Source organism: Dromiciops gliroides, chromosome 3 (genome assembly GCF_019393635.1).
Source record: "Dromiciops gliroides isolate mDroGli1 chromosome 3, mDroGli1.pri, whole genome shotgun sequence".
NCBI lineage: Eukaryota > Metazoa > Chordata > Mammalia > Microbiotheria > Microbiotheriidae > Dromiciops > Dromiciops gliroides.
Genome location: NC_057863.1, coordinates 575,930,033 through 575,952,687, shown reverse-complemented (window position 1 = coordinate 575,952,687; position 22,655 = coordinate 575,930,033). Strand labels below are relative to the sequence as shown.

At 35.9% G+C, this 22,655-nt stretch overlaps 1 protein-coding gene across 1 annotated transcript in view; it reads left to right on the top strand.

Moving 5' to 3' along the window:
* FREM2 (FRAS1 related extracellular matrix 2) overlaps positions 1 to 22,655 on the top strand; it is a 216,199-nt gene that overhangs the window by 82,978 nt on the left and 110,566 nt on the right. Inside the window, 1 exon segment of the mRNA XM_043997088.1 lies at positions 17,701 to 17,847. Within this exon segment, the coding sequence (XP_043853023.1) occupies positions 17,701 to 17,847 (147 nt within the window).

Below are 22,655 nucleotides of genomic sequence, written 5' to 3'. Positions count from 1 at the left end.
ATTTAATTTTTTTTTTTTAGTGAGGCAATTGGGGTTAAGTGACTTGCCCAGGGTCACACAGCTAGTAAGTGTTAAGTGTCTGAGGCCGGATTTGAACTCAGGTACTCCTGAATCCAGGGCCGGTGCTTTATCCACTGCACCACCTAGTCGCCCCCTTATTTAATTTCTAACTTGATATCAATACTCTGCAGAGTGTTTAGCAATTATCTGCATGGCTACATCTGCAACATATATATAACTTTAATTATACACAAATATATAAATATTATGTATATAAATATGCATCATATGCTATATATAATTTTATACATATAAATTAAGTGCATAATTTTATATATACCCAGAAGATACTTTGTTAGCCTTCAGGGCTGCATTTTTTTTTGTTTGACCAAATTCAGATGAATAAAAAATAAAGTGAGATTTTTAGGTTCTCCATGATATTACCTGTTTTACCTGTTGGTTACTTTGTCATACATTCATTAGAGACCATTCTCATAAAGATATAATAGCAATGAAAAAAGTAAACATATAAGTTGGTAAATAGCTGTCACTTTTTTGGGTAAAAATATCATCTATGATCTTCCCCATTATTTTTCAATTTCTTTGAGATGTCTTATAATTGACATTTAAGTGCTATTAAATTGCATCATCTAACACACACATTTCTTTTGGATATGTTTGGATGGCTTAGTCACCTTTCCAGACTCTATTTTCTTAAGTGCCGGCGACTTGTTATATTATGTACCTAATTCAATTCAACAACCATTTATGAAATGCTTACTATGTCCCAGACACTTTGCTAGGCACCAAGGTTATACAATCAAAAAGAATAATTGTTGACACTTACTGGCTGTGTGACCCTGGGCAAGTTGCCTAACCCCCATTGCCCCCCCAAAAAAGAACAATTGATCCTTCTCTCAAAGAGCTTAAAGCTAACTAGGGAGAAGCAACATTTCGAGTAAATAAATACAAAATGTTTACAAAGAAATGCAAAGGAATTTGGAGGGGCTAACAATATGGAGTGATAAGGAAAGACTTCATATGGGAGATGGCATTTGAGTTGACCCTTTAATGGAGCTAGAGTTTCCCAGAAAGCAAAAGTAAGAAGGTAGAAAGCAAGAAAGCCTGTGAAAAGTTACACACTTAATGTCATACATAGAGAAGAGCCCAAATATGGTGGCTCCACTATTGTTGTTAATGAAATGTTTCATTGTAAAAATTCTGGGAAATTATGTCTTTTTCTTGTCTTTTCGGTTTTAGTCTTAATGGCCATATGATGGTTTGGGTTTAGTTAGAATTGACCTCCAATTCTTTGCTTGCTCATTTCTCTTCAATTGCTTTAATATTGTTTTGTGAAGCAATATTATTCTTTCAACATTCTCCATGATATTTTTGTGACTGAGCTTTTGTTCCTTGAATCAAGTGAGGTTGATTATCCTTCACTGTAAGGAGGTAAAGTGGTTCCTAGATAACATTTCTAGGCTATTTTTACTTTTTCATTAGGTCACATCTTCTATCAATTGAACTCTTCTAAGAGAAATAGTTATAACTTTTCTTTTAACTATTTCCTATTTTTAGGGATAAAAAGTTTGTTTAAATAGGTCAGAATGGAGGTGCTAAATTATGTCATTTCTATCCCTTTCTGCAATTCGTTTGTTTTGATCTTTAATTGGTTGGTAATCTGACTACACATAGACAGCTGATTCTGAAATGACAGCTACATCTATAAACTTTTTCTCTCTGTCAAGATATAGTCAATTTAATTTGTAAAGATGCCACTTGGTGTTCATTTTTTTTGGGGGGGGGGGCGGGCAATGAGTGTTAAGTGACTTGCCCAGGGTCACATAGCTAGTCAGTGACAAGTGTCTAAGGCTGCATTTGAACTCAGGTCCTCCTGAATCCAGGGCCGGTTCTTTATCCACTGGGCCACCTAGCTGCCCCCCACTTGGTGTTCATCTTATCCAGTGCCTTCTGACTCTCTTCTTGAAGAAAATATTAATGATATGCAGGTGAGATGTTTCCAAGTACAAAATTCATTATCTAATCTCAATCATTTCTTGATCCTGAATTATGGTTTCAAATATTCAGTTTTATTGATCTCCCATATGCTTACTCTCTTATTGGAGTCACTGATAATCAAGGTACATATTGATGTAGTTTGGAGAATCTTATGAAGTTATTCGTAGGATATATTTCTTTGTCCTTTGTAATGAATGTTCACCTATAAGCTATCATGGTGGTCTCTTCGTTTAGTTCAAACGATCATTTACCTCTTGAAATAAGGATTTTTGTTGCCTAATACTACACAATGGAACTAACCTTCTCACTTCTTTATTTGCCTGTCCAAAGACAGCCTGTGCAATTTCATTGATAAGGTGATTTCATTAATAAAGGGATCTTTGGTATGGATCCAAAGGACAAAGTTATAGTTATGTTTTATTCAATGTAGTTAGTTTAGAGTGCATAGTTTGTTTGACTTAAATTGCCATTTTATTGTTCATAGCCAAGTCAAAGGCAACATAGTATAGCAGAATAATAAATTTTGAAGGTAGAGGCCCTTGAGCAACAAAGACTTCATTGTGATATTTAGTGTCTATAACAAGAGGAAACCATTTAACTTCTCTTGGCCTCGATTTCTTCATCTGAAAAATAAAGTTGAGCTATGTGATTTCTAAGGGCCCTTCTGGTTCTAAATCTATAATTACTATATTCTATGAAATTTGTCATATCCAAAAGGTGTCTCTGAGAAATAAACTTATGGCTTTCCTCATGAATATTTATGTAGACATAAGATTTTACTCTTTTCCTAGAAGAGACATTTATTTTCTTGCCATACTTGAGTTTCTTTACTGTGCCTGAGCTTTTGGCATACAGAATTATGATGCTAGGTTGCAATACATAAATGTCCTTTTTATCCTCTTTTGTTTTCTGTAGCAAAATATCTAAACAAAGAGCTTTTATATAAGTCCTCAGCAGTGAAATCACCAAGGCAGAATTGGGGGGGGGGGTGGAAGGTGGGGCTCTATTTCTAACCCTGGCATAACTTTAAAGGGATCAGAGCCGTCACCAAAGAGTTTGTCCAATCAAATATTAAAAGTTAAACACAAAAGATTACTTTGCAATATTAATCTGAAATAAATGAAAGGGAAATGTATAAAGCAAACATTTGTGGCATTTGTGCTAGTCTACTCAACCTATTTCATTGTCTTATCACTTAAGCAGGGACAGAGGTAGGGTTAGAATTTTGGACAATGATTCCTTTTCTAAGAGCAATATAATCTTTTGGACAGGAAAAAATGTGTGTAGCATGTGTGTGGTGCTGTTGTTGGAATGAAGGCGGGAAAGGGGAGTTATCTTTTTTAACAAGGGAAGTCAGTTTCAGGGGCGGAGGGATGGCCATGACCGGAATGGTGGCCAGGGGACCAGGTATGATCCAATATATTTCCTTTTACTTTAAAGCAAAGAAATTTTAGACTTTCCAATCTTGATTTTGCTGTTGAAAACAAAGGCATCAAGTAAGATCATATAACCAGTTTACATGAAAAGAATAAAACCAAATCAAACCAACCCTTGTACATCTCTCCGGGAAGTTTGCATCCATTCACAAGTAAACAACTACGATGGGTTTTTGCCCCTCTGTTAAATTTACAGTAACAATAGTAGCCAAAGAGATTAATGAAGGGGATATAACTAAAATAACAATTGTTTTATTTTGTTTTCTCTGACAGTTGATATAAAATAACTTTTCATGAAACCCCCAACTTTTTATTACCTCCTACCACCCTTTTCTCTTTCCCTTGACTTTCTGTGATATTTCAAGTGGAGAAAAGTAATTTTTAAAAATACAATTCAAAACTCTCAATAGTTCAAACTATTCAAAACTCCCAAATATGACCCAGCCAGTAATTCAGGTTAATTGCTATGGATTTTGTAAATAGTAATGTGTGGGGCACTATTTTACAAATAGGGATCAGAAAACAACCTCACATCACAGGGAATTAACCAAATAAATGGTGCTAAACCGGTTACTCTGCGGTGGTGACTGAGAAGCCCAGCTTTCATTTCCAAAGTGGAGTCTCCTTTTGGGGGGAAGTTGTCTGGCGCCACAAAAGGAATTAGGCTATGATTTGAGCAAAGACCCGAAGGCTATTAAGTTTATTTTAAGAATGTGTTGCCAGAGATCTAATAAATTTGTTTGTAGCTGCAGGCAGTGCATGCATGAAATCTTGCTGAGCCAGGTGGTGGGTTGTATATGCATGAATGTTAGGTTGGGTTTTTTTTCCCCCTCAATAGGCAGAGGGTGTGGATCTTTCTAATGAACTTAATTCGGTTCTAGAGAAAATAGGTATTATTTCAACAAATAGATTCCTCAGACTGTGTTCTTCCACTTATATTTTTAAATGTACTTTCAACTACATATTTTTGGTGGGAATAAAATTACAAAAGAAAATACATCAATAATATTAATGAAGGAAACAAAAGGTAATATATAAAATTGGGTTTTGTTGGGTTTTTTCCGCTCTGAAGTTGTAGGGACACTCTGGGGAGAGGAAGCTGCTTATAAAAATCCTGAGCAGGGACACAAGACAGGGTTACTACCAACTACATTCTCTTGTAAAATGGAATTTCAATAAATCTAAGAAGACTGAAACGAATACACAATCTTTTTTTTTTTTTTGCATATGTGTACACACACTTTTCAGTGTCAGCCTTTCCATTTTTCCAAATGAATGAACTATTAGACCTGGTTTAATTGGACTTGGGAATCATTGTTCCAATGCATGAAGGATTGGAATACAAGATTTAGAAGCATGACATATACATTGTAGTCATAAACTAGGAATGGTGTAAGACTTGAAGGTGTTCAGAGTACTCTACAACTGTCCTCTCATTGGATCCTCATAACAACCCTGAGAATGCTATTATCTTCATTTTACAGATGATAAAAGTGAGGCAGAGATTTAGGTGACTTATCCAGAGTCCCACAGCTAGTTGGTATCAGAGGCTGAGATTTGAACTCAGATCTCCCTGAGTCCAACATTCTGTCTAATGCACCACCTAGCTACTATACACACATATAATTAAGACATTATGATATTATATATAGTTGCTATTTATATATGTATGTGTGTATGTGTGTGTGTATATATATATATATATATATATATATATATATATATATACCACCCAGGTACTATCTATTTATACCTATATAATAGCTATTGAAAAAATTTATTTTAGGTAAATGATACACACAAAATAGTTATTATTTATGCAGTTTTTAAAGGTTTGTAAATTAATTTCCAAATATCCCACTTTATTCTCACAACAACCCTGAAATGTAGGTGCTATTATTATCCCCATTTTACAGATGCCAAAAACTGAAGCAGAGGTCAAATGACTTGCCCAAGGTCACACAGCTAGGAAATGTCTGAGGTCGGATTTGAACTCAGGTCTTCCTGAATTTGGACCCAGTGCTCTCTATCCACTGAACCTTCTAGATGTCATGGAATACTACCTCTTCATTTTATGGATGTGAAAATTTCACATTTACTCTGCATATATGATACATGACATTTCACCTGTTTGAATGTAAACTCTTTTAAGGCAGGGACTATTCCATTTTATCTTTGTCTCCCCACCAATTAGCACAGTTCCTGGCACATAACAGTCTCTAAATAAATGCTTGATTGATTAAATGTGCTAGGACATGAGCTGGTTAGGAGTTGATCCCAGATTCAGACCCATATTTTTTGATTCCAAAAATAGGACTCTCTTTCCTATACTACACTACCTGAATCAAATGCATCATTATTTTGACTATATTAAGAATTAAATTGGGGCAGCTAGATGGCACAGTGGATAAAGCACCAGCCCTGGATTCAGGAGTACCCAAGTTCAAATCTGGCCTTAAACACTTAACACTTACTAGCTGTGTGACCCTGGGCAAGACACTTAACCCCAATTGCCTCACCAAAAAAAAAAAAAAAGAATTAAATCACTTCCTCAGAAAAAAAGAACATGTGCATAATAGAATATGTACTATTTGCAATGTGTAAATAATAACTCATATTTCTATAGCACTTTATAGTTTGGAAAGTACATTTATCACAAAACATCTTGAGAGGTAGGTAATGAAAGTAGTATTTTCATTTTTCAAATGAGAAAAGCAAAATTTTGTGAGAGGTTAAGTAACTTCTCCAGGATTATAGCTAGTAAGCATTTAAAAGTGGGCTATGAAACCAGGTATCTTGACTTCCACTATATCCTTCTGAAGTGTGTTTATCTGTGTGTACACACAGACACACACACACACACACACACACAGACACACACACACACATATATATATTCAAAATATATTTTTGCATCTTTTTATTTCTACAACAGTGCTGTGGAATTCCTGTTATATGAAGTGACTGGATCTTATAGAATGTGTATCATAGAATAATGCCTGTATTAATGCTGTGATTTGAAAAATGCATCATTGAGGGGCAGCTAGGTGGCACAGTGAATAAAGCACCAGACCTGAATTCAGGAGGACAGAGTTCAAATTTGGCCTCAGACACTTGACACTTACTAGCTGTCTGACCCTGGTCAAGTCACTTAACCCTCATTGCCCTGAAAAAAAAAAAAAGATGAAACACACACACACACACACACACACAAATAAAAAACAAAAATGCACCATTGACTATATGTCTTTGGTCAAGTTGGCCACCTATTAAGTGCCTACTATGTGCCAGGCACTGTGCTAAGTGCTAAGGATACAAAGAAAGGCAAAGGACATCTCTATCCAAAAAGAGGTCACAATTCTGGGGAGATAAAATATGCAAACAACTATATCTAAGCAAGATAGATACAAGGTAAATTGGGGATAATCAACAGAGAGAAGGCATGAGCATTAAGAGGGATCAGGAATTGAGACTTTTCCAGGAAAGGAAAACAACTGGTATAATTGCAGAGTGGATCAATAGAGTATCTTATCTCAAATGAGGATAGTATTCCATCAATGTTACTCTCATTCTGGGTGCATGTGTGTCTGCTCTCCTTAGCATTGGTCTTTCTCCATCTCTTTATTTGTCTCAGCCTCTGTATGAGTATAGTTTGGGTGGCAAGGGCAATACTTTATCCAGTCTAGTGACGCAGAACATGTCTTCTTTAGGCTTTAGTAGATAGTTTTCATGAATGGCTATGGCCAAAGCATTCATGATCTTATGGCGAACCTTGGAAGAAACTTCTCCTAGGTTGTTCAAGATGGATCATTAGATAGGCATATCATGGTCTCTCCCTGATCCTGATGTCTTTTCATCTTAGTATGAGCTGTCAGAACCTGCAGTAGACTGACACAGCCTTGGAAGGTTCCAAGGTCACCTCCAAACAGAGCGGGATGTTAGTGAAGGCCGTTTATATTAAGGGTGATGCCAAATTTAGTTTCCAGATTTAACTTCATTCTGAACATTGACAAGCACTGGGTTTCCCACAATTTATTTTTTTGAGAAGACCAGGAACTTGAACTTTTCAACTAGTTGTTGGTGACTAAAGTTCTGTTTTCCAAAAAGTCCCCATCAGAAATTCAGTGGACACCCTGAAATTACCCTCAATGAAGCACGAGCCAGAGTCGTCATACCAGTTTTGTGTTTAAGAAGCATGCCCCATCTTCTGAGGGATCAGACAAGGCTGTGTTTTTAGGGAGGGTTAATTGGAGGTTGTGATTCTTTGTTGTTCTGAGAAGGTATTGAGTTCCCATGGCCGATATGAAGGAGTCATTAGACCAGCTGGAAAAGTTCAAAAGAGGTCTTTTCATCAAAATTTCTGTGGCTTTTTACTGATAGTGTTTGGGGACAAAGCATTTGGGAGTGTGGTTTTCAGCTGTCAGGCACCCGTTGTGTGGATTTATGACATCAGTTAAATACTTTAATTTGTTTCAAATGGGACTGGGTGAATAGCTTGTAATAATACATCACATTCTGTCCCTTCGAGAAAGGCTTTCTATGGATCATAGATCATTCACCGTTAAATCTATGGTTTTGTTTCTATCTTCTTAGACCAAATAAAGGGAGAATTTCTGAATATGGGTCAATTGAAAAATTCTGCATATTGAAGACTTTAAATCTATGCAGTACAGTGAGGAACTTGCAGACAGGAAGATTCCAAGTCTCAGCTACAACCTATGACTTTTACTAACTGTGGAATAATGGCCATGTTACTTTTTTTCTCTAGACCTGTTTTTTTAATATCTAAAATAGGAATAGCACCTATCTCACAGTGTTGTTGTGAGGATCAAATGAGATAATACATCACACTTTCATACCATAAAGCTCTATATAAATGTTAGCTATTATTAGATGTTATATTTTTAAATGTGCCTAAGTGTATATCATTCACATATATTATATATACAATATATATATATATATACAGTCTGATGATAAATTAGACATGTTGTCATAGTTAATATATAACACCTCAAAAGAGAACAGTCACAGTAAATGAAAAGAGATTTGCCAAAATATACATGTCAAACCAATGTAGGTTTTGAGTAAATAAGATTTTTGTATAGATACCAGAGATGGGTTATGTTTTGACTAGTATGTAATCAGAAAAAACATGTAAAATTTAATTCCATAAAGAATTAAGTTCTAGAATTAAAGAATTGATGACTTCATCAGTGTGGGTACTTCCTAAACCATTTCATAGGTGCTTTGGTAGATGGTCTTTGTGTGTTATGCCGCTGAAAAAAATCATTAGTTGATCCCAGAGAACATGTAATGAAACATACGTCCTTTTCCATATCAGTGAAGTGATAGACAATTAAGACAGGATATTGTATACAATGTCAGGTATGTTTTTTTTATTAAATGTTCGAAAAATCAGATTTTATTACGAGATGGTTCACTTGGAGGGGTAAAAATGTCTATGATTTAGTAATAAAAAGACCAGTTTTATATTAAATTTCATATATAATATACATACATAAGATTATATCATAAATCTATTGTAACATGGCATGTGATATGATTGTGCATAATATATTGTAACATATTTAAATGATTACCAGGTATTCAACTCTTTTGTGATTAATATGACAGAATTTAGGTAAGATATAATCAGACAATAGGCTTGTACTAAAAACCATTCTAAACTATATATATTTTGGATTTGATTGTATTCATGCTATTTGTCCCCAAAGAATGTAAGTTCCTTTACAGCAGATACTTTCATTTTTGCCTTTGTATTCTCAGTGCCAAACACATCTGGCACATAGTAAGCAATTAATTAATACATGTTAGTTGATTGATTAATAGAATTTATGTCCTAGCATTTATCATAGGCTCTGAGAAATATTGAACATCTCTATGCCATAATATAAGGCACTAGAATAGGAATTTACTGGAAGTATAGTTTAATGTCATCAACACATTTTCTGTGTAACTTGGTATTTCCTAGTTGTTTGCATGTTAATTCTCCATCCTCCACCCCATTAAATTGTAAATGTCTTCAAAGCAAGGAATATTTTTTTGTCTTTCTTTGTATCCTTAATACTTACCACAGTGCTTGGCACGTAGTAGGCTCTTAATAAATGTTTATTAACTGACTGCAAAAGCTCCAGATGAGTTTGTATTAACTTTTCACCTTTATTACCAGTGGCCAATAATGGAACCTCAATGATACTATTGTTTCCTGAAGTTAACTTTTTTCTAGAATGTGTCTTAGAATGTCATATTTTAAAACCCAAGCAGGCTAGTATCCAGAGCTTTGTATTTTACTTCATTGATTCAAAGTCCCCATTCTTTTGCACAAGAAAATCCCACTGATCTGTCAGGCCCTTAGATCTTTAAGAACAAAGTCATGAATTTGGAACTATGTAAAAACCAAAACAAAACAAACAAAAAAAACCCTCTCACCAATTAAGAAAATGGCTGTCATAAAAGCCCAGGCACTAATTTTTCATTAGGAAAAGATTTAAAAGAGTATTATCTGGATTTCTCTGAAAATGTTGTGATTTTTATAGGTTACTATGGACAGATTGCTAGGACCATTAAAGAAAGGTTATTGTGAGATTCTACTAGCCATAAAAATACCAACAATATTGAGATGTATATAGGTCAATAATAAGGAAAGACTCAGAAGAGAAAATATTTGGTCCAGACTTGTGATTTGTTGAGGTAGGGAGCTGACCACGCAGAAGCTCCCTCTATGATTACAGATAGAACACTTTCCTGCAATTTATAATCTCATACAACTGAGAGGTTAAGTGACTCATCAAGCCAGAAGATCACAGGGTCACACAGCTAGTATGGGTCAGAGGTAGGACTTGAACCTAGGAAATCTGGACTCCAAGCACATAGTGAGCACTAAATAAATATGCCTTCCTCTCTCATTTGGTGAGCTCATTCACTCCCATGGGTGCAATTTGCATTTCCAAACAGATGATATAAAAATCCACTATACATCTCTAGTTCCAGCCTCTTTCCTCAGTTTTAATCCTACATTATCATCTGACTGTTGGACATTTCAAAATTAATGTCCTGTAACTCAGTGTATTGCAATGCCACTCTTCAAAAGAAATTCCAGCTAGAAAATTAAAATTTGGGGGTCACTTGAATTAGGAACAATCAATACCAGGCACATCAAGAGACTTAGAGATACTATCATATTATAGTATAGCACAATAATTGATGCTCATAACCTTCCCAACAATTATCAATGAAAGACTTAAATTATGTTAAATTATTCAGTATGTTTTGTTTGCTAAGACAAGAAAGAACAATATAATAGGAAAACCTTGGAGGACATTTTGCAATGAGATGCAGACACTAGGTTTTAAACTTTTTTTAAAAAAATCTTTACTACCAATCTTTTTGTTTAATCTTTAAGTCACTTTGGGAGTTTCCTCTTCTCATATTTGTGTTACAGATGCTCATCTAGGTTATTAACTAAGGAGGGGGAAGGTCCTTGATTTATGATATGTGGAATATTTACATAACTGCTGGGCTTATGATTGAAACCTAAATGAAGGAAAAGTATCCCGGGCAACACAAGTGCACATATGAACTTAAAGAAATTTTGTTAAAGTGCAATTGTCTGGTCTTGGTGAGTGCCTGGGATGTGTTCTGGGAGGTGTAGCTCTTGAATGCCTTAATCTGGCCTGTGTTATGTCAGCAGGTCAGACAGAGTGTTGGGTATGCTTAGCTTCACTTGTCTAAACCTCACCCAATTCCACCATGCTCTAATGCCACTGCTTCTCCTTTTCACCACCAAGTGAAACAGCCCCTTGTACCTAGACCCCAAACCATGTGAAAGTTGGAAAGTGGGAGGTGTGCTATCCTAGAAAAAAAAATGAGTAGAAGGACACTACTATGAGTTAGAAAAACTAAGGGAAGTTATAACCAGGAAAGAAAACAAAAACAAACACCTTTGTATAGCTTTACAAAGCATGATTGAGATACTTCCCAGCTGCCTTATTCCTAACTTTCTAGATTTTAGAATCATCTCTTCTCCACTGCTGGCTCATTCTGGAACTGTTTTCAAATGCTGAAATAGCCTACCAGTACTGCTCAATATTCCTCTACACAGCCTGTCCCCTTTTTCCATTGACAAGTTCTTCTTGGAGCCTCATTTTGAGGAGGGGCCCAGGCCAGCCTGCCTTCCTTCACTTGACCCTGTTACTGACTTTCTAGACTTCAAAACCAATCCCTCAAACTAGGTACCTTCCTCCTCCTTCAGGTCTTTTGTGTGTGGTGTGTCAGAATGAAAGCTCCTTGAGATCAGGAAATAACTTTCTTTTTGTTTATATATATATATATATATATATATATATATATATTTGTATCTCTAGTGCTTAGCATAGTTTCTGATACACACTAACTGCTTCCTAAATGCTCATTGCCTTCCTTCTTATTATAAGTATTATTTTCCCCATTTTGTCCAGTCACACAGTTAGTAAATGTTAACAATGAGATTTGAATGCAGATCTCTCAACTCCAAATCGTGGGTGCTTGGCATTCTACCACAAATATCCTGTGTGTGAGAGAGAAGAAAATGACAAAGCATGTTAGTGCCTTACAGAAAACTACTCACAATAACTCTTACCCCATTTTACAGATGAGGAAATTGAGACCGAAAGAAGGAAGCTATCTTGTCCATGGTCACATAGTGAGTTTTAGAGTCAGGTTAGTAGAATCATAAATTTAGAGTCAGAAGGGACCTTCAGAGTCATCTATTCCATCCTTCTTGTTTGACAGATGAGGAATATGACACTCTGAGAGGCTGTTATTGTTCCAGGGTCATAAAAGGGAGTAAGTGGAAAAGTCAAGATTTTAACTCAGGCTCTCTGATGCCAAATCATTTAAACTCAAAATCTAGGGCTTTAGAATTAAAATTAATTAACAATAAGAAAGTTATAAAGAAAAAAGACTTGCCCTATTGGTCTTGGGGTGAAGGATTCCAATGTATTCGATGACAAAACAGTGTAATGGAAAAAGGGGTTGATTTAGAAAAAGAGGACATGGGTTTGAATCTTATCTCTGGTTTCTGAGAAGTCAATAACCTCTCTGAATATTTTTCCTTATCTGTAAAATAAGAATATCAGACTGGATGAACTCTAATTGGTTGGGAGGTATGAAACAAGTTGACATGCATGTTTAGTAAAGGGAAACCCCCTATTCTCAGCTTGTTGTTACTGTTGTTCAGTCGTGTCCAACTCTTTGTGACCCCATGGATCACACAGTCCATGAAATCTTCTTAGCAAAAATACTGGAGTGGTTTATCATTTCTTTTGCTGGTGTATTAAGGCAAACAGAAATTACGTGACTTTCCCAGGATCACACAGCTAATAAGTATCTGAAGCTGGATTTGAAATCATGTCTTCCTGATTCCAGTCTCAGCGCTCTATCTACTGAGGCACCTAAGTGACTTCCTAGGCAATCAGAGGTTAATTGACTTGATTCCAGGTTCAGAGCTCTATCCACTGAGCAATCTAGCTGTCTCTTTTCTCAGCTAAGCTTTCAAAAGTCCTGTAGATTCAGCACCCTCACATCCTCTCACCCTACTCTTTTCTAAATCCTCTTCAATCTGACTTTTGTCCTCATCACTGAAATGAAACTGCTCTCTCCTGTTACCAAATGATCTCTTAATTTTAAAATCTAACAACCTTTTGATCAATCTTCATCTGCCTTGACCTCTTTGCAGCATGACAGTGCTCTTCAGTGTCTCTTCTTGGTTATCCCATATCCTCTAGGTTTTCAAGACTCTAATCTCTTCTTCCTAATTGTCTCGCTGCTCATTCTTAATTTCCTTTGCTAGAACTACATCCATGTCATGCTTGTTAACTAAAGGTGCCTCATGGAGGCTTTAACCTCTGCCCTTTTCTCATCTTTCTTTACTCCCTCATTAGCTCCCATGGGTATAGTTTTCATCTCTAGGCAGATGCCATAGAGATCTACTGTACATAGCCAGCCTTAGTCTCTCACCTGAGTTTTGATTCTACATTATCAACTACTGGACATTTCAAACTGAATGTCCTGTCAGTGTCTCTTAACTCTATGTCTCTATGTACCTTCCATTTCAGCTGTATTGATGAGCTTGCTGCTCTTCACAAATGATTCCCCCTATCTCCCATCTCCATGCTTTTGCAATACTTTCCCCCATACTCTCCCTCCTCAGCTCTGCCTCTTAGCATATGTGATTTCTTTCAATCCAACATCACTTTCTACAAGAGACCCTTCCTGATCCCTTCAGCTGCTACTGCCTTCCCCCCTCTAAGACTACCTTACATTTATAGGGTATATATTTTATATGTACCTATTTATGTAGGTTGTCTCCATCTGCATCACTCCCACCCCCTTAGAATGTGAACTTTTTGAAGACAGGAACTATTTTGACTTGTTTTTGTTTCTGTTTTCTTGTTGTCATTGTTGTTTATCCAAAGTGCTCAACATAGTATCTGACATTAAATGCTAAATAAATGATTGTTGATTGAATTGGAAGAAGAAAACCCGACTTAAGGAGGAAAGGGAAATAAAATTAAAGAGGTTTGGACCTCCTTGTGAGATGTAGAGCACTATGTTAGAGGAGACAGACAGAGAACTGGCCTTGGAGTCAGCAAGGCTCCAGGTTCAAATCCAGCCTCAGATACTTGCTAGCTTTATGACCCTGGGCAAGTAGTCATTTAATTGCTGACTGCCTCACTTTCCTAAAATATAAACTGATGGTCATAAGCTCTGCCTTTCATGGTTGTGAGGAGAAAATGTAATAATGTTTGTAAAGTGCTTAGCATAATGCCTAGTGCATAGTAAGTGCTTAATCCATGCCTTTTCCTTCCTTTACTCCCCAGAGTACATGGTCTAGTGGTAAATACAAATATATAATACAAACTAGGACATGATAATTGCACAAAATAAGTACAAAAAGAAGAAATTTTTATGTAGAAGTAAGGAAACATTATTTGAGTGGTGGGAATTAGGAAAATTAGCATTGGAGTTGGTCTTTGAAGGAGAGGTAATTTCTTTGATTTTTACCCAGATTGTATTTATTCCTTATGCTTCTCCTTTGGTTTTCTTTTGGTTAATTGTGAGATAAGTTGACTATTTCTGTCCCACAAATATTATTTCTTATCTAGAATGAGCTAATGAGGTCTAGTCTACAGGTACACCAGAAGAGAAAGAAGAGTTGAAAATACATCTCCCAACTAAGTCCATTTTTTAACCATCATCACCTTTCTCTGAAACAGTTGGGACACATGAAACGAAGTCATAATAAGGAGGACTTTGAGGGGAGTGTGATCATCTGATAACCATTTTTTCTTTCTTTTACCGAGCACAGTAGCCTTCACATTAGAGAGATGACACACATTTCCTTTGCTTTTGTTAGATGGGCTATTTTCTATTTTGCTAGAAATGGAAAAAAAGAAGAAAAAAAAGAAAATGGGAAGTCTCTGCAATAAAGGAACTTACATTCTTTGGGGGCAAATAGCATGAATACATATGCAAAAATACATGAAAATCCATATAAAATATGTGTAAAAAAGAATACATGAAAAAAAGAAACAGTGGAAGAAATTATGACATGTTTGTGTGCCCAAAGAAACAGGGTAGAGGGTATTGAGGGGAAGAGATATTTTAAATAACTATAATTAAAGTGAACTAAAGCACTCCCAAATGAGTTCATCTAACCCAAAACAATTTTTTTTAAAGTTTTGTTTTAGAAGTCACAAATGGTCCCTTCAATCAGTAATAGAGCAAAACTTGCTCTTCAGCAGCCTCTTGTGGGTAATTAAAGACTTGTAGCAATATTGTACCTTACCTGGAATGCCATAACCAGGGCTAAGACTTGGGTGAGGGTGAGTTAGGGGTGTCTGTTTTGAGGATGTGAAAGTAGAATCCCTTCTTCTGGTTATTACCTTCCTTACTCCCTCTCCCAAAGCCTACCTCCCCCCACCCTGTGTCCTTCCCTTTCCCTCCCTCTCTTTCCCTATCTATCCCTTCCTTTAACATATATAAAGTTTTGATCATACCATCAGAAAATAAAGGAAAAATAAATATCCTATCTTTTGAAAAAACCTGCAATTAAAATTTTAGCGTTAGCATTTTCTTATTTGGTCAAATGTGGTAAGGCATTTTTTTAGGTTGGGGGGGCAGATCTGTAATTTCTTCTCTGCAGTAAATTACCCTAGGATGACACTCCCTTTGCAAATGCGAGTCAGAAAACCATTCTTCAACTTAAAGTGTTAGGGAGCTGCCTGGGACACTGAGAAGTTAAGTGACCTGCCCAGGGTCCCAGAACTAATGTGTGTCAGATGCAGGACTTGAGTCTAGGTTTTATTGACTCTAAGGGTAGCTGTCTAAAAGCTACACCAGGCATGTGTTTACATGAGGAGTTTCCAGCTCCAGCAGAGATGTTTCATGAATGTCTGTCAGCAGTTTGAAAGGACTTTGAAGGTCTTTATTTCTATAAGATCCTAGATGTTTGAACACACACATACACTCACACACATTTTTGTTGTTCAGTTGTGTCCCACTCTTTGTGACCCCATGGACAGTACAATCCATGGGGTTTCCTTTGGCAAAGATACTGGAGTGGTTTACCATTTTCTTCTGCAGTGAATTAAGGCAAACAGAGGTCAAGTGACTTGTCCAGACTCACACTGGGTGTAAGTGTCTGAGCCTAGATTTAAACTCAGGTCTTCCTGACTCCAGGCCCAGCACTCTGTCTATATTTACATATGTATATATTTCATTTTTTAATCATTTAAATGAAATAGAAAAGGAAAACTTCCTATGAAATGAATATTTCATTTCTATTTCCCATCTGATCAACAATTGGAGAAGCAACAAAAGGACTAATTATTCCAATGGGCAACAGAAGTTCTCTCCCTCCAGTTCCTTCTTCCCCCTAGAGATCCAAATTATATTCTTGGCGGTGACTGCATTTGTAGTAATAGAAATATTAAGTACATATTTTGATAATTATGCTGAATATAAACACATTAGAGAAAGATTAATATTTATTCATTTAACCCATAATTATTATTTATTAAACTGGCTATGGAGCAGAAAAGTAATTGGCAGCATCCTTACATATGACCTGGCTGTACTTAATTTATTCCATTTCTGTCCTACCCTAGGGCAGTGGCATCTTTTAATGATATATATACCCTAAGTAACCACAACTTTCCCCATTCCTATAGCAATGTGGAATGCACTTCTACATGATGATGCAGGCCTTCTGCTTGGTCACAATGTTCTAAGATCACACGAAACAAAGTGAAACATTAAAGAATTCAATAACTATTTATAGCAGAATATAAGGATCTATTCCTTACTTGTCTATCACTTTGCAGAATAGTTGTATTACTAAAGTTGTTTCCATTACTTCAATATCTTTTATTATCAAGTCATTTTTTCTATTGATTTTTGTGAAAAATTGTTGATTTGGTACACTGGAAATAAATGTTAGTCTCCAAAAGTAAATAAGATCACATTGAATAAAGCAGAAATTTCTTTAAAAACATATATGTGTGTAGTATGTAGATATATAATTATAAATGCTAATTTTCTATCATAGTAGTAATAATACTTAGAATATCAAGAGCAACTGTTATTTTTATTTATAATATCTAAAGGAAAATGATGATTATTTTGCTCCATCAATCATATATATTGAAAAATGTCCTAGCTTCTCTTCCCTCTTTTTCTTATAAGAAGAACATACAGTTCTTGGTTTTATGCTGCCATTTTGGCATAATCGGATAATCTCATGGTTTTGTGGGGGAGGGGGGTGTTTTGTTTTGTTTAGAAATGAAACAGAGCTCAGATGAAGTGAGAGGGAGATACAGAGATACAAAAAAAAAAAATGAGACCTGACCATGGGTTAACAAATAGCATATTTGCTGGCTCATCCAATGGCAAATGAAGTTATAAGGGACTGTATATACCACAATATATGACTAAGGGAACTAAATAATTCTGTAAGTCAGGTAGTCAGGAATTGGATAGCAAGGTATTACAATGATTTTTACATTCTTTAAGTTTAAAATTATAAGAAATTGCTTTCTAAGGAGATATTAGGTATAATTTGTACATTTCTTGTGACAAATTATGGTGATTCTTAGTGTATGCTAAATGTGTTTGTTTGAAATTCAAGAAATGTATCTGAAGAAAAAGGATGCCATTTTGACTTTAATACTCTACTTTCCAGGAGGAAATAAGTTGAAGAACCAACATTTTCATCTGAATTGGGCATGGATCTCCTTGGAAAAAGAATACTATCTTGTCAATGAAGACTCTAAATTTCTGGATATTGTCCTCAAACGAAGAGGTTACCTGGGAGAAACTTCTTTTGTCAGTAAGTTCACTTGGTTTTTCCATTCTATTTTCTGTTGAAAATGTGTACTTTCTTTCTTGGCATGGGAATCTCAATGGAATTTCCTAATTCATTTCTAAATCTTAGCAATGTATAATATCAACTAAATTCTTAAGCTGCCCATGAGCACGTGTCTACAGATTTCTTGTAAGGATTAAATGCTATGACTTGCCTTGAAAAGTACTGCCCAGTGAGACTTGTAATGAAGGTTTCAAGTCTCAGGGTACTTCCTACTCTGGATCATTTTTGTAGTCAGGTGCTATTTTCAGTGCCTGGCCCCAGGGCAGGACAAAAGACAGGGGATATCAGAAACCTGTTTCTAAAATACATCCGTCTTACAAAACTCTGCCTTCAAGTGGTCTTCAGAAATAAACTAGTTGTTTCTACATACAAACTTGAAAACGAAGTAAAATAAATGTCCCAGATATGTTAGATGGTAAAGGTAGCATGCTTCTTCTGTGTTTAACATCTAGAGAGCTTTAGGATGTAGCCATGTAATTAAACTGTTTGAAATAGTTGTATGAAATCTATGTGAACATTCCTTTGATAATGAACAAACAAAAAACCATTCAGTAGTAACTCATTAAGCATATAGGAGGAACTTCCTGTCATGGGTTGCACTTGAATGCTCAGGTGAGCCCTTACAAGTTCCAGAGAAATAAAGCACACTAGACAAAGGAAATGTTCTGTGTTCTTTTAAAGTCATCACTCACGTTGGTCTTGTAGAGCCTAACATAGTGATCATGTTTTGCCTCCCAGTCATCTCTTTCATTAAAAAAAAAATACATAACAAAATCAGTGGTAACTGGAAGAAAAACTTCTTCCATCAGATTGTGTTTACATGCAGCCATAAAAGGAAAAGAAAGTATGCTTGTAGCCACTTTAGGTAGTAGGTTTGTGGTCACAGATCTCAGGTACATAAAACTTTAAAGGTAGAAGGGATCTTTGAGTTCTTCTAGTCCAGAGGTGTCAAAATACATCGCTCAAGGGCCCCTGAATCAGATTAAAATAAAATTGGGAAACATTTAACAAAATAAACATGTAATAGAACATGGATAATGTTAATTTGTGAGTTTATAAGTCAATAGGCAGCCCTTGGGGATTCTCATGTATGGTTTAGTGGCCTTGTTTCTATTAAAGTTTGACAGTGCTGATCTAGTCCAAGCCTGAGAAAAGTAAAGTCAGAAAGATTAAAGGAATTACCCTTAGGTCACATAAGTAATAAGTGGAAGAACCAGAATCTAATCAATAATCTCTCAAGAAGCATTCAAATGCATGTTCGCTAAGGCAGTTAGTCAGTAAACATTTATTAAGTACCTATAGAGCTCTCTGTTGACTACACTATTGTGTTCCTGTGAAACCTGGACAGGTTATCAGTTCCATGCCAGAAAACTAAAACACTTCCACTTGAATTATCTCAGAAAGATCCTGAAGATTACCTGGCAAGATAACGTATGGGGTACTAAGGTCATCTCTTGAACTGAACTGTCAAAAATTCACCTTTACTCTAGATAGCACAACTCAGAGGGGATGGCCACATAGCCTGAATGCCAAACTCATGAGAACTCACACAAGATAATGATCATGTGGTGGTCAGAAGAAGTGGTATAAGGACATTCTCAAGATATCTCTGAAGAACTTTAACACTGATTGTGAGACATGAAAAACACTGGCATAGGACCATCCAGCATGGTGCCCACATCAAAAAAGGCGATGTGCTCCACGAGCAAAGCAGAATCAGAAACACGAAGGAAATATGAGCTGTGAAAATCCAGAACCACTTTTCTTCTAAATGATCTCAGTGGGAGCTCCTTCCAAACTCGTATTATACTTGTTCAGCCATAGCAGAACACACCATGCTCCGACTCCAATATTGTGATGTCATTGGTCATCTTTGAAAATGAAGGATAAAAAACATTAAGTACTGATGCTGTGCCAGGCACAGGGATATATAAAGAAAAACAAAAGACAGTCCCTGCTTTCCTGGAGCTCATAGTCTAAAGGGGAAACAATATGCATGTAACGATATACAAATAAGTCAGATACAGGATAAATTGGAAATAATTAATAGAGGGAAAGCACTAGATCTCAAGAGGAGTAGAAAAGGTTTTCTGTAGGAGGTGAGATTTTAGCTGTAACTTGAAGAAAGCCAGGAAGCCAGGGAAATTAGGAGGTAGATATGCTGCCTCCCAATTCATTTTGGAATAATGATAAAGGAATGGTAGTAATAGCTAAGATTCATTCCAACTCCCAAACTATCATCCTACAATCAACTATAATTTGTGAACCCATATTGAATTGTATAGATATATTTCCTGCAAAATAAATAAGACTAACTATATATATATATATATATAACTAGCTCATATTTTGGGACAGCTTAGGTGGCACAGTAGATAGAGTTCTGGATCTGAAGTCAGAAAGGCCCATCTTCTTCAGTTCTAATCTGGCTTCAGACACTAGCTGTAAGACCATGAGCAAGTCACTTAACCCTGTCTGCCTCAGTTTTCTCATCTGTAAAATGAGCTAGAGAAGAAAATAACAAACCATTCTAATATCCCTGCCAAGAAAAGCCATAAATGGGGTTACAAAGATACAACCAAAAAACAACTGAACAAGGACAACAAAAGCTCACATTTACATATCATTTTTAAGTTTAGAAAACACTTTACACATATTATTTCATTTGATGGTTCACAATAGCCCTATGATATAGATGCTATAATTATTCCCTTTTTATAGATGAGGAAAATGAGGTGGAAGTAGGGTTATAGGACTTGTCAGGGTCACATAACTTTTAAGTGTGTGAAGAAAAATACTAGCCCAGATTTTCCTGATTCCAAGTCCAGAACTCCATCCACTAATCCATCCAACCTTTTATGTAGGAACACTCAAGTTTTCAAAAATGGAGGAAAAAATTAATAAGGTAAATTCCATTTGAGAGAAGGCAGCAGTGTCACAAGACTAGTAGCAACATTGATCTTATTTATCCCCTGGATTTCCTGGAACATTTCCTCTTTTCTTTGCATACAATTATAACACAATAAACAATTCAGATTAGATTGGAATTTGTGGTTTAAAAAGTTACCTTCCTGTATATATCTTGCATGTAGATAGTTGTTTTCATGTTATGTCCTCTATTAGAATGTGAGCTCCTTGAGGGCAAGGATGGTATATTTGCCTTTCTTTGTCTCCCAAGGGCTTAGGATAGTGCCTTGTACATAATACACATTTAAGAAATGCCTGCTTACTTACCTACTAAAAGCAATTTAAAACCATTTTTTTTGGATACATAATTCCTTTACTACATAGATTTTTCTCCCAAATAATATTTTCTCTAGGTTAAATTTTGAGAACTATTGGCCTCATTCTCCCTCCCCCCCACCAAATTTGGATAACAATATAGTCACAAATTTTTAGATCTCTTTCCTGACTGTGATCATAACCAAATGACATTGCAATAACACAACAGGATAATTCATTTTTCAAACATTGATACAGATCCAAAGCTGGATTTTATTTGAACTTTTTTCCTAGAGAAGAAATGGAAGACTGGGCTAAAAACAAAGCTCTTTAGAAGCATTTAGAATGTTTGCATCTGTTTGCATTTTGTGTGTTTTCTGAGAATGAGCAGCTATCTTTATGAGCCGCAAATGACCAGCTGGTCTTTAATCAATAAAGTTAATAGCTGCAAAATATTTTCAGTCAATGCTCTTTCAAGACATTGTCTTTGGTTCATTTTGACCTGTTGGCTTTCTTCTGGTTGAATGTTAAAACAATGAGCAGTTTCATGCTATATCTGGTTGCCTTATATTTGTTCTGTGTGATTGTGTGGCTTTCTTTTGGAACAAAGCACTTTTTCCCCCTATAGACACGGATGTCATCAGCAGCAAAGATACAAGACTCTACCACTGTAAGTGGTTAACCTCACAGAGTTACTAAATAACCTGAGGTGATAGAGAGTTGGAAACTTCCCCTTGGTGGCCCACACCTTGTCAGTCAGAGCAAAGAGAAATAGGATTTAGCATGAGTGGCCCTTTAGTCTTCAGAATCTTCAAAGAGCTTCCTTTCTCCCTGTGTGACTCAAGCCCTTATGTGTGCCTGAAATGTCATCTCCTTAATTAAAACTTTCTAGAAATTAAAGGGGGAAAAAAGCCTTTTCCTATCACTAAACCCTACACACCTACTAATATACTCATGAATATTTGACGTCAGAGCTAATGTTGGAGAGAATAGTTAGAAAATTCAAGAATGATACTTAAGTTTATAGTTTTTTTCACTGTGGTAATTACATAATTGCTTCATTCACAGCCCCCATTAGCAAGAGAGAATGTGTATAAAACTTCACTCATTTCACTAGTGTGCTTAAATATCAAAGGCCCCACATTAAAGTGCAGAGAGGCTCCTTCATACTTCCAAGTCCTAATTAGGGCCGAGGAGTTTTGTTTAACAATTAATTATCTTTGGAAGAAAATTATGAACTTCAGCACAGCTCATGAATCACTCAACTGATTTTCCCTGCCCCAGGTAATGTTTGGCACAAATATTTCTGTTATTTGTGCATTTTACCATTTGAATGGATTTCTGCACAAGAGTGGGTGGGGTTCACAAGAAGCTAGTTTTTAGTTTAGCTTTGGACCTCATTACTTCCAAAAGAAATAGAAAGAATAAGGTAAAACCAAAGTTTTTTTCTACTCTTTGGAGACTTGCATATATTTTTTCTTGTCCCAGAATTAATGCATATCTGACCAACCAATATAATTAAAGTTGACAAATAAAAAACATTTAAA